Source organism: Grus americana, chromosome 1 (assembly GCF_028858705.1).
Source record: "Grus americana isolate bGruAme1 chromosome 1, bGruAme1.mat, whole genome shotgun sequence".
In the NCBI taxonomy this organism is placed as follows: Eukaryota; Metazoa; Chordata; class Aves; order Gruiformes; family Gruidae; genus Grus; species Grus americana.
The window spans coordinates 215,946,605-215,959,844 of NC_072852.1; the positions used below are offsets into that span (position 1 = coordinate 215,946,605).

At 46.5% G+C, this 13,240-nt stretch overlaps 1 protein-coding gene across 3 annotated transcripts in view; it reads right to left on the reverse strand.

Annotated features, from left to right (window-relative positions):
* Positions 1-13,240, reverse strand: part of MYO7A (myosin VIIA) — a 103,905-nt gene that overhangs the window by 48,082 nt on the left and 42,583 nt on the right. For 2 of the 3 annotated variants that reach the window (XM_054809110.1, XM_054809140.1), the window contains exons 5-13: positions 11,716-11,733; positions 8,445-8,629; positions 6,688-6,809; positions 4,686-4,828; positions 4,471-4,584; positions 3,433-3,586; positions 2,692-2,768; positions 1,662-1,781; positions 291-433 (exon numbers count right to left, since the gene is read on the reverse strand). In XM_054809110.1, the coding sequence (XP_054665085.1) occupies positions 291-433; positions 1,662-1,781; positions 2,692-2,768; positions 3,433-3,586; positions 4,471-4,584; positions 4,686-4,828; positions 6,688-6,809; positions 8,445-8,629; positions 11,716-11,733 (1,076 nt within the window). The remainder of the gene's footprint in view (positions 1-290; positions 434-1,661; positions 1,782-2,691; positions 2,769-3,432; positions 3,587-4,470; positions 4,585-4,685; positions 4,829-6,687; positions 6,810-8,444; positions 8,630-11,715; positions 11,734-13,240) is intronic. The other variant, XM_054809120.1, reaches the window with a different exon arrangement.

Sequence of the window (13,240 nt, forward strand, 5' to 3'; positions counted from 1 at the left end):
CAGTTTTTCTACCCCAAAACAATGTTATAGCCATTAGACGCGTGTAGCCTAAGCCAATCAGCTGGAGGTTATCTCCTATGGCTACTACGTGGCCAATACTTGAACAACTAAAGGAGATATGTTGTCTACTGCAACACAGAAGTGATTGGTTCTGATAATGTCTCATATAGAAAAAAGCTTCATCCAGTCCGGTCCTGTACATCTCAGGAGAGGTGAAAGGACTACAAGACCTTGAGCTTGGGGTGGTGAAGGAGGGTTAAGACCTGGTTCTCCTTTTGCAGGCTCCATACCTGTTCACAGTGAAGTTCTCAAAGCCAAAGATGTCAAGGAGGCCGATGGATCTCCTGACACTTTTGAGTTCCTGGGAAGGAGGTCTGTAAATTGCAGCATTGATCTTCTCCACGATCCACACAAAAAGCCGCCCATAAATTCCCTGCAACATCCCAAAGTTGGAGCTCAGTGAGACAGGTTAGCAGTTCACTCTGCTAGTCTGAAGCACCATTCAGATGGCACAGGCTCCCTAAAGCATGGCCAGAAACTGGACAGTTCCTGAGGACACGGTCACCAACATTTATGCCAGACTCTTGGCATGGTTTAAAGCTTCAAGAGCCATGATGTAGATCAAGAAAAATGGACCTGAAAGCCTAGATAAAAGACAACTGAAAGCAAAATCCCTAATTTTTGGATCTATGGGCTTGCTCTAAAACCAGATAGTCCTTTCTTTGGTTTCTAAATGTCTCTCTCTACAGATCAGCAGAGCCATGTTACACTGCTAGGCAAGCCAAGGACATCTCCCCTGGACAAGGTGTTAACTTAAATTTTGCAGCACCGGCTGAACAGTTTGCTGATTTAATGAAGCAGCTATTGCTGCTTCAGTAATTCCAGAACTTCATGTTTTACAGTGTTATTAATTTCTTTTGTATAAGATACAGCAGTACTATCAGGAGGGGAGCCTGATTCAAAGGCCCATCACCACTAGTGAAGTCACTGTCTGGATTTGCAGGCTAGTTAGTTGTCAAACCCGCTAGCTTGATCTACCAGGTCCCCACAGATAGAGTGTGGAGGCCAAGTTGGCCAAAGTATGCCACCGATGCTGGTTTTGCAACCTCACATGGGGCTGCAAACAGCATAGCAGTGATGAACATCCATCCCATCAACCTTCATCACCCCAGAGCTTCGGGTGATACCCTAAGTGCTCTGATGGCTACTGAACAGCTCTATCCCTATTCCCATGACATTTGGCTTTATTTACTGCTGCAGACATGCCAAAATCCTGACATTCAGGTGTGGGTGTTACAGGTGTTGATAAAGCTGCTCTGATTTATAGCAGCTGAGTATCTAACCCTGGGGCCCAAGCTGGGATGTTTTCCTGGAGTTGAAGTGAAGTCATTTCAGAATGCTGGCTCCTTCCATAGGTCACCTTTTGAGTACAGACAGTCTCAAGTCCAGATTGCAAATCCCTGAAGACCAGGCTATCTAGACTCCTTCCACCTCAACTCTTTGTGCATCCCAGTAAGAACATAGTTTCAAGGCTATCTGCTGATCTGAGCTCAGACAGGCATCAAGCGAGATGTGCAGTGTGCAGTGGATGCTCTGGTCTCAAAAGTGGCAGATTTCTTCCGCTTATAAACGGAAGCAGAGAGGAATGACGTAAGACTTACCTTTACAAAAGCATCCCTCACATCCAGCGCTTGTTCCATGCTGAGAGGGGTGGAAACAGTCTCACCCCTGGTGATTATAGTGCGGCTGGTAAGGCAGTTCATCACGTCCTGAGGATCAACCTGGCAAAGACACCACCAAACACAGCTGCTGTCTTTATAACACAAGGTGTCCTTACAATGGCCTGGGCTACTGTCTTGAATGTGCGCGGCCAGAGAGGAAACGTGCAGTCCACCATGGCTGGAGGTAAGTGACTTTTCTTAGCTGTATAGGGCAGATATCTCAAATGATGTCACTGGCGTTTTCAGAGAGAGTAATTATCACTTTTATACACTGTGTTACTATGGAAAGTGTTCTTGTGACTTAGTGCGAGATGTTAATGAGGTGTGAGGAGAGAAGATGAAAAAGGAAAGTCTGCAAAGCTGTATCCTACCAGCATGAATGTAGCTTTGCATCCCCTTGACCCCTTTTCACACTTCTGAGATCAAGCCAGGGAAATGTTCACCCCCTAAAGTACATGAAAACAGCCTGCAACAGCTGTGGACCACGCTCTGGGACCAGCGGTGCCTGTAGAGATGAGATGGTGTCCCTGAGGGAGCCCTGTTACCTGCTAGGGAGGCCACTAGCTCTAGCCACTGCATGGATGGGTTGGGTGAGGGTCTCACCTCACTTCAGATACGCACAGTATAAGGGATATCTCTGTCTCAGCTACTGTAATGAACTCTGTTCACATCATTGAGGGAAACACTCTGTTTTAGGGACTGAGCTATTTTGGATGTCCTTTTTAGGATGATGTGCCACCAAAGTGTCTGTTTCTCTCCACTGGTGTGAAGGAGAGCTCAGATACCCAGCTCAGATAGAGACATCCACCTTCACGCTGCCGGTGCAGGGCAAAGTACGGCTTACCCAGGTCTCTCCAGCCTCCTAGAGCTGGTGGTGCAAGGACACCCTGGCTCAGATGAAGCTTTGCCACAATACTAGAAATAAGGGAACAAGCCAGAAAGAGTACAGCAACACCGCAGAGCCACTGACCTCCAGCAACGATGCTGCAGTGATTAGTGACGCCGACTGAACAACCTCGCAGGCATCCAGGTTGTCATAGGTCCGAGCTGGGGGAAGCAAGGCAGAGGGAAAGTCGTCAGCAAGGGATGCGGCTCTGCAGAAGGTAGGTGGGGTGAGGGGAAAGGTCTTTCTCCACTGGCTCCACGTGATGGCCAGGCAACATCTGGCCATCAGAAGGGAGACAAAAGTTCATGCGGCTGCTGGAGTCCTGCTGCTGGCTGCAAAGGACCTGTACTATGCTCTGCCAGCCACCTTAAATGACTGATGGGGTAAATACGTTTCCAGCAGGTAAGTGCTTTAAGCTTCTGTCTTCCAAAGAGGCTTTTTAAATTACCGTGTCATTTCTGACAGCAGAGTGGTTTGGTACCTTTACAAAAGCATATCCAAGCACACAGGCACTTGTCAAACGCTCTATTAGTCTATCCTTGCAAAACCTGAGTCTACTGAATGGCCTGTGGCCATTTTCAGCCTCCCTAAATTCAGGAAAGGTGGATGTCACTGAGCATACTGGAGTCTGGCAGCCCTGCAGAGTGGACAGGTCGACTTATTCCTCCTTTATTATCCTGACACGCCACTATAAGCACCTGAGTTCCTGGCATGGTGGCAGGTGGTCTGGATACAGCCCTCCATCCCTGAGCTTGGCTCCCTCTCACCATGCAGAATAAGGAGTAAAAACATGCCGGACCACAACCCTGTATTTTGTCCTTTTACCTTCATACTGCAGGTTCCCCATGTGCAGTATGGCAGCCAGCAGCTTGGAGATCTCCCAGTTCTCCGTGTCGGTGAACATAAGGACCTTCATTGCAGAGCGGATATTGGCGTACTCCTTGCTATCATCTCTGCCATCGCAGGTGGTGCAGTTACCCTGGGGAGGCAAAGAGGTTGCACAGTGCATGGGGAAAAGCAGAGAACATCTGGCATGGACAGGTGTAACCCTAAACTATCCAGGGCTTCCCCCTAAATCAGCAGCCATTTTACTTAAGGGATGAATAAGCAAAGGATGATGTTGAACCTGTGGATCTGGCTCTGCCCTTTGGTGTATGCTACAATTTGGTGCTCAGCCTTGTGACCTGCACTTACCCTGCTGTCCTCAGTTACCCTGTGTCTGGCTGCAATCAGCAGAGGAGAAAAAGCTCCCTGAGATGGGGACAAAGAGTGAGAAGGAAACGTGCCAGACTCCTATCTAGAAAGTCCATCTAGAAAACTGGGTGCCAGCCTTGCTAGTGATGGGCCTTTATTAATTAAGTCTTAATTACACCTGCTTCTACCAGCTCCTCTGGATTGCAACACTGATATATAGGGAGCGGGGCTGGAGATTGCTGGCTCTGTCAGACATGTGGAGCAGAAACAGCTCAGCACCGTATGGTGCTGAGAATGTGCCATCCAGCCATGCACTCCTCCCCATCCGTCACTGCTGCAAGAGCATCGGGTCCTATCTAACACCCCGGTTATTTCCAAACAAGTGGTCTGGGCACCAAACACCAAAACCATCCAAGTATGTGTCCTACTCCACAGGAAGAGTGGAAATAACGTGTCTTATACACAGGGGTTAAGGGTTTGCACGAAGACTGCGAGGCTTGCGGTGGTGGGACAAAGAAGTCCCACAAACCCTGTGGCTAAGGCTCGGGAAGGTCATAACCAGGAAAGCAACTCTTGGGGTGTGGAGAAAGCACCTCTCACTTCTCTCTCCCTTGCTAAGAAGCTTTCACCACATCCCCTCACCAAGCCTCTGCTTCGCTGTGCTCTCACCATTGCAAGGTAGTTGTAGTCTGTGGCTTTCCCAAGACCCAGCTTCTTCTTCTGCTCCATTGTCATTCCTCTCAGCATGCAGTAAAACACATGGTAATTCCTCTCGTCCTGGGCCTGCAGTAGAAGAGCAAGTGTCAGCTCTGCGAGGAGAATGGCATTGCAAAGGTCGACTGACCGAGTGCCTACTCCTGCACCTTGCAGATACATTGTCTTACCTGCCTGCAGACCCGGGACTTCTCCAGCAGGTACTGCTCAATCTTCGCCCCCTCGATGGCTCCCCTTTTGTTGAAGTGGATGTCGATGTATTTCCCGAATCGGCTGGAGTTGTCATTACGGATGGTCTTTGCATTCCCAAAAGCTGTGGGGAAGAATTGCAGTGGGTTAGAGAGGACCTGATGCAGGGACGATCATGGCTCTGGTCTCATGGGCAAAAAAAATAATCAAAAGAGGGTGGCTGAGAGGGTAAAATCAGCCCTAAATCTTTCCCTTAAGTTTGGCCAGCTCAATTTCATCCCAGTGCAGGGAAACAGGATATACCGCAGATGACTGTCCTTGGAAATAGAGGAGCACAGAGAAGGAGGCATGGGAACAGAGTGACCTTATCCAGGAAGAAAGGCTAGGACAGCAGGATTTTGGCAGTAGCCGATGAAATACATGAGAGTTGAGCAAGGCTGGCAGGAGGATGCTGCAGTGTGCGAGGTGACGCTGCAGGGGAAATGACAGAGTTGTGGTGAGTGATTTGGTGATGGAGAGGGAAAGGAAAGAGCTCATCCTTTAGGGAAATACAGAGGGACTAAGCCAACCTCCAGAGGCAAGCTTTGCCCTGCAAACAGACTGCGCAGAGAAAGGTACCCGTGTCCATCCATGGGGGTCCATGTGGGTGTAGACCGCTAGCATGAGCACCTTGGCCGGTGCGCCCTGGCTCCAGGATTGCTGGCAGGTGATGGAGATGCATTTGAAATACAGTCTTTCCTCCCCTCAATCCTAGCAGTGATGAAGTGCATGCTCAAAAACACCTTGTGTGCATGCCGCACACCATGACGCTTTACGATGCCAGCGGTCAGGCAGCCCTGCGATGTTCTGAGAACCTTGTTGCATCTTCATGCCACAATTGAGGGAAGCTCTAATGGAGCACGGAGAAGGAAAGTTCAGCCAGAGACTTTCTTGTCTGCTCTGCTAACATTATTCATGGAAAGCAGTTAGGGTATTCACATTTCCGTTGATTCCTGGGGGGCTATTTACCAAGCAAAACACTGCTCTCTGTGAGGAGCAGGGGAGGTAAAAATAATATTATTTTTTAAGGAAAATGCTATTTTTCTGCATAAGCGTAAAAGGTCTATCTGGTATCACATTGGGGCCAGAGGGTCAGATCACCTGTTTAATTTACAGACATCCAATTAAAACAGTGGGGCGGATCACAGTAACAGCTTGCCAATGAACCTATTAGGGCCATGAGCCGATTCTCGTTATCTGGTTCTTTCTTGCCTTTATTTCTTTTTCTGCATTTTGCTGCCGTTCGCTGATCTTGGAAGGAAAAGATGGAGTTTGCTATTATGCACTGCCAGCACAAGACATTTAGTCTGTGAAGCTCTGATCAAATTAATCTCATGTTCTGCTGAACCAGCAAAGAATAGGAATAGGATTTTTGCAACTATGATGAAATAAAACAAAAAATTACTTAGTTGAATGCAGCATTTACAGGATATTGGTGCTCTGCATACAGTTATAATTCCAGCCTTGGAAGACGTGGTGAGATTTTTCAAAAGAGCTTTGTGTATTTGGTGATCAGCATTTTTAAAATCCCAGACTATGCAGAGAATTAGGTAAAATTCAGGTTTCTGTCTTGAAATTTTTTGGGGAAAAGTAGTGATTTAAGTGGAAAACCCACATTTTTCAATTTTAAATGAATAAAAATTTTCAAGTCAGCTGAAATATGTTGCTTTCAACAACAGTTGTCAAAAACATTAATGGAAAATTTGAGATCCCAAATCAGAGAATATTTGTCTTGTGAGAAATAAATTTGGATGGAAAGAAACCAATTATGCTGTTTAACAAATGTTTACATCATTGTTTTTGATATTTTTAAAAATTTTGTCACTTTTTGAAACTCAGAATAAAACAAAGTGACTTACACTTGGCAATATTTTGTGGTTCCTGAATCTGAATTTTTTTTTTTGACAGCAACAAAAAAAATGCCACCGTCATCTGAGGCCTCACCTTCCAAGATAGGATTTGCCTCCAGGACCTGCTGCTCAATCCAGGAGTGCTGACCACTGATGGCTGCCAGGAACTGCAGGATCAGTTTTGTGCTTTCTGTCTTCCCTGCTCCGGATTCACCGCTGCAAAGACAACAGGAATCGAGGTCGTGAAAGCCCTGCCGCATCCCTGCCAATGATGTCCCTCTCTCTGTCTCCAAAGGGACTGCTGTCTCTGTGCCTCTTCTGTTACCACAAGTAGGATGAGGCCACTAAGGATGGGTTTCCATCATCCCATGGACTGGTTGTAGGAGAAATGGTAGGACACAGTACCGGGCAGCTTCCAGCCAAGATCCAGATTTGCTTTACAGTCCATTTGGCCCAAGCTGTTGCTTGGGTTTGGGTCTCTCCAGCAAATACCAACTTTCAATCAGCACTAAGAAGGTCAGGAAGCACTGTCAGACAGTGCTTTTCCAGGTATGATCACCACACTGTGAACCTGTGGTCCAGGGGCTGGCTGGTCCCATGGAGCAGCTTCATCATCAGTCTTGAGTTACTAAAATACACTAGAAGGCAGACTGTGAAATACTGCCTTTTAGAGGCAGGCACTTTCACAGGTCCCCTAGACATGTATAACTGAGGGGTAGATAGGAGAGGAGAAGATCACGGGGCAGGAAGCAAGAGTTACCCCTCAAAGCCTTCTCTCCACTGAACTCTGACTCCTGTTGCCTCGCGTGCCCCTATTTAAGCCCTGACCTTGTCACCCTTCCGTGCAGGGTCTGGATTCAGGCTGTCACACCGATGGTGGCAGTTCTGGGGTAGGATACCAGACTCAGCGCAGGCCCTCTGATGGTACAAGAGGAAGGTCTGGGCAGAAATCCCTTGCTGTGAGTCTACAGCCTGTCTGATGTATGGGGTAGCCAGTATAAATGATTGAAATTGACCTTCCTGGTGTTAAATAAGAGCACCAGGGGCTGAGCCCTGGCCCCATGGCCAAATTGCTTCATTTCTCAGAGTTTTCTGGCCACTGGCACACTGCATCACACTTGACCTTGACTTTGCTCTAGGCCCCATATGATGCTTTTTTAGCCCTGCAAGGTAATCATTACTGCATGGCCTTTTCAGTCCCATGTATCTGAAATACTGTGCATGGGATGCTCCAGAGTTATGGTTTTATGCAACAAAACTTAGGGTAGGCATGCCTTGGAGAGACGTGGTGCCCTGAAAGCACAAAGACTGTCTGTGGGTTCAAAACTTGATAGGATAGCTTTGGAGGGCTGAGGGAACCAAATCTGGTTCGTATCACCACTTGGGACAGACTGGAGTGAACTATTACCCATAACTGTGACCAGGCATTTCTCGGTGCCCAAAGGTTGACCAGGACAGAGCAAAGCCATGCAAGGAGACACCAGTTCAGCAGTGTGGACAACCACAGTTCTGGTGCTCAAGTTTGTCCTTGGCCCTTCCTTGTGCAGCATGTATAGATCTCTGCACCTTTGATGTCTGTAGGAGTACTGAGTTTAAATTTAAGAGGGGAGGTTAAAGATGAATAGGGGATCTATTGGGTTCTATGGTAAGTACCAAAGGATCGATAAAGCATCTTTGCTAGGAACAGTGACTGCAAATAAAGACCACCTCTATAGTGGGAATATGTGAATGGAAGATCTAATAGGTGATTCAAATTTGATTCTATTTTATAACTTGTTCCCTATCAGCCATGCTGCATGTGCTTTGCATCCATTTTCAGAATATGGTCCATTTGGAAATTCATGGACTCACCTTATGATACAACATTGGTCCTTGTTGTTGCGTTGCATGTTGAAGTAGCAGTTGTCAGCAATTGCGAAGATGTGTGGTGGCATCTCACCAATCTTTTTGTTGGTGTACAGGCGTATCTGCTCAGGTGAGTAGATGGGTAGGAGCTGGTAGGGGTTTACTGCCACCAGTATTGAACCAGTGTATGTCTGGAGGAGAAGCACATGAAGGTTTATGGGAACAGTGAGATGTGGCTGAGAGGCTTTGGCAGCTTGGATGGAGTATGGAGGCCAGAAAAATCAAGATTTTTTTCAAAAGCTGGATGAAGAATGATCAAGTCAAAGATGCTTGCAGGGTGGAGCCTGGAGCAAAACTGGAACAAATGTTCCAAATTATCTAAATCAGTCCATACTCAGCCCTGCTCATGCACAACATGGATTCAAGCCTTAATTCATATTTCAGATGCTCCTCAGTTAAGATTCAGAGTTTCAAGTGAAGCTCATATTTGCAAAAATATCACCAAAGCCATATCCATACACAAATTATGAGAAAGTAGAGATGAAAGGAACCTGGAGACCATTGCCCTATCTCAAAGCAGAACCAGCTGGATCCAAACTATTCCTGACAGATGTCTGTCTAACCTGTTTTTAAAAATCCACAACAGAGCTGCTAAGCTTCCCTCTACAATATGTTCTTCTCTACCATCTCTGCCTAACCAGACCTCTCCATGCTGCAATTTAAACCTTGTCCTGTGCACATGGATATGGCCCACAAAGTCCTGACATTCCCTTTCTCAACCTTTTCTGAGTTATTTTGGAAAATGACCTTTTGTCAATCCCACGCGCTCTGTGGCACTCCAATGAGCAAAGCTGTCCTGGGCCTTGGGCAGCAAACCCCTTTGTGGTGTCTCGCTCTTTCATTTCTGCCTTTCCAGCAGCTGTTTCTTTCAAGCCTCTCACCAAAGGACTCAACGACCTTTGTCATCTTGCTGAGATGTAGCTCTGAGGTTAGGAGGCTTAGCCCAAGCTGAAGGCAGAGAATGAGGATCTTCTTCCCCTACTTTTATTGTCTAAAAGTTAGTGTCTAGAGTCAGTGAGTCTATGGGGCTCCATCTCGGGCTAACCAAGGGGCATGAGATGAAGGCTGCTTTCACTCCATGACTTCAAAGGAGCCAAGCTGCCTTTTCTAGGCGACTAGAGAACTGGAAATTAACTTGAAATTAGTTACAAGATTAATCTCACCTTTCTTTCCTAGCAGGACCAGCTGTGAAAATGCCTCCACTGCTGTATTTTTCCGGGGGGGGGGGGGGGGGCACGGAAATCAATGTAAAAATAATCCTTATGGGTTTTTATCTGCATGGCCTAAAACCAATAGTAAGCCTTCGGTGCAAAGCAGCAAAGCGGCACAGGTAAGGAAGCTTGTGAACCAAGAAGAAAATCTCTCCGTGCTCTGCTGGCTGCTCCTCTTTTTGTGCCTATTGAAAAATCATTGATGAATAAAACAAGTCTGAGCTGCTCCTCATTTCTGAAGGCAGCAAAATAACTACCACTGCTGGGGAGAGTAGTGGAAAAGGAGATGGAGACACATGAGTTGGCAGCCCCAGGTTGAGTTTGTCCCATCAAGTCCAGTATCCCTCAATCACAACGGAAAGCACTTGAGTGGAGTGAGATAAATTTGTCACCATCTACACAACACTTCCCACCAGCTCAGGCTTCCTGAAAGCAGCCAGTAGGTGGCAATTGTGTCCTACAGTAGGGATGCCGAAAGCCCTGAGGGACTCATCACTTTCTAGCCTCATGGTCAACATCAGAGAGCAACTTTCTGCTCAGTCCCAGGTGAGGTTTGAATTTAGAGTAGTAACTGAGAAGCGATATGATAGTCTTCCCTGTAATAGGGGGTTATGTGCCAATAAAGGAAAAAAGCTCTTTAAGCTCAAGAACAAAGTTGTCACAAAGCCAAAGGGCAGAAATTGGCTGTGAAATCATGTAGACTGGATGTTAGAAGAAGAAGGCATTGAAATAAGGGAGCAGAGAAGTCCCAGCGCAGCCTTCAACAGGGACAGAGCAGGTAAGCTTACTGCTTAGTGAAGGAGTCAGCTCAATTTCTGAATGGGATTATGTCACCAGGATCCCCAATGAACCCCAAGTCTCCTTCCAGTTCTGGGTGAGAAGCTTGAAAGACTGTTTTCCTCTTCATAATTTCTTACCACGTTAATTTTAGGAATATTTCTAATCTTCCTTGAGCCACTTCTCAAAAAAGACTGACTCTTTGCAGAGGTGTCTGAAATCCCTGTGATTCAGCCACACTGATCTGCCCTGCCTCAAATGCAGCCAGCAAGACACCTAAAGGAGTTAACCATTACTTGCAGGAATGCTTTCTGGATGCTCCCACTGACCCTTCCCTTGTGATCCACAAAATACTTTGTCAGCACGAACTCTTGTACTATTGCTTGTTTTCGTAAGTCATTCCTAGTTGATAAATACTCACAATTTGCCCAATTCTCACAACTGATGGAATGCAAAACTATGTGCACTTTGCTGATGAGGGGCCGAAGGGCACCTCCAAGGAAATATTATCTCTCTGGTTTCTATTGCCAGGTGAGGGCAAAGCCCTCCTGTCTTGGGAAAATAAAGCTTTACCGATAGGCAGGGGCTGCGCCGTAGCTGACCACAGGAACCACATCTCAGAGCAAATTCATTACTGCCTGCATGACCTACATTTTAATTAGCCGCAAACAAATCCTTTCTGAGCCTGCTTCCCTTGCTACCCAGAACACCATGGCTGAACTTCATCTGGATTTTTAGGGGGTTAAAGCTCTACCAAACATTACTGCATTTTGGCACCCCTTAAAAAGCAACAGCAGGCGTCAGTTTTTGTCTCCAGATAAAGAGATTTAACCTTGCTCATGAGTCCAAACTCCCCACCAGACGCTCTTGCTATTCAGCATAGTTTCTCTTAGTGCATGCAAGCCAAACCACAGGAAACAATCCCATGTTGAATTTTTTCTCATTTCGCTACAGAAGTTTCTTTCCTTCAGGTTGAGGTTATTACTGAGAAGCACTTACAGCTTTAACTACATTCACAAGCTGTGGACTTTCCAGCTCTGGGAAGGTGTTGCAACTTCACCGTGAGGGTCAAGCTCTGCAGCAAAGGGGATGATGCTCTCAGTGCATTTGTGAAGCAGCAGCAATAGTGGTGCAATGTAAATGAAAAGCCACAATGGTGAACAGAAACAAGTGATCCAGTGGAAGGCATGACAGCAATTGCAAATGACAGCACCAAGAGTTATACTTACCCTCCCACCGCAGTTTGTCTTAGGAGTAAAATGTGAGGGAGGAGAAAAAGGAAAATTATATTTTATTAGAGCAGAATTACACCCTCCACCAAGCTAAGGAGATGAGGGAACAGGAGAGACTGAAGTCCCATTGGGAAAGTCACCCTTTACTCAGCAGGCTCAGAAATCCTTTCAAGCAGTGAAGGGAAAGTCACACTGAGTTTCACCGTCTTTAAAATAGCACAAATTATATCCCAGAAAAAAACACCTTCCCTACCCACATGGCATCCATACAGTATCTTGGCTTTGCAAAACTGCCATTATTATTTACCACATTCGACACAAATCTACTCCTCCTAGTGCCACCACTCTTAAAAGATGAGATCTAAAGTTGGGTTCCTGAGCTTCCAACAACACATGTAGACGGGGGTGGTTTATGTGCCTCTCTGTAATTTTGAGAGTGTCATTCTAATTCTGAGATTGCACTAGTTGCTGTGTTGTGCCCAAGATCGTGGGCTGGCACTCCAAAGCCATTGGTGGTGTGGAGCAATCAAGGCACAGTAACCTGGAACCTCTTTGATGCAAATCCCTTTGTGGGATGTGGCCATCCCTTATGCAGTAGCTCTGTAAGACACATTGCGCTGTCACCATCAGACCCGAAGAGCTCGTAGAGAAACCACACAGGTACTGAGTCATTTCAGCCCAAATCACCGCCCACGCTCACCTCCAGGTTAGCAGCTGCCCTTTGCATTAGCCCTTATTAGTATGATGCTGCCAAACAACTCTCTGCCCAGTGCTCATTTGTGTTCGTAATCTCCCTGGATGTCTGTGAATAGCTTGGTGAGGGAACTCAGAGGCAGAGCTTTACTGAAGGAGCTGGTTTTATTCATGGCAATCTGATATTGCACACATTAAATCTTCTCTGAGGACCTCTGTTCACTTGGTGAGGCAAAAGCCTCTTGCCTGATGACATAGGGACCCTGGGAGGGACACATGGACACCATGGAAAAATATCCAACTTGATCCCAGCTTTCTCAGAGACCAAGAGAGAGCTGCAGGAATCCACTTGGTACCACCGCAGGGTGCCCACAAATAGGAGAAAAAGGGGCAATGCTCAATGGATAAATACATGTTCCCTGAATGAGCCAATCAGCTACAAATTCTTGGCTATCTGTACTTCTAGGGTGGCATTCAGGTTGCTTGAATTTAGTTATCCACATAAGTACTACATTTAACCTTGAAGATGGACATTCTCTGAGCTGGAGGAAGTTGGACTATAGACTTTCAACCTGAACTTTCCTTCCAACATAAACTCTTCTATGATACCCAAGCTCCAGCCAGCTGTAAAGCAATCACCTCATCTGACAGGCACCTCTGCACGGCTGAAAGGCAGTCTTGGCTCTGTTGGCTCTACCAATATCTCTGGTGACTGCTCTGGGTGCTTAGTGCACATGAAGACACCACCTCAAGTATGAATTTGGCCTGCTAACTTTTGCTAGTTTATCATTATAAATGGCTGTGGCTCCCTGAAAAGAGCTCCAGGGAG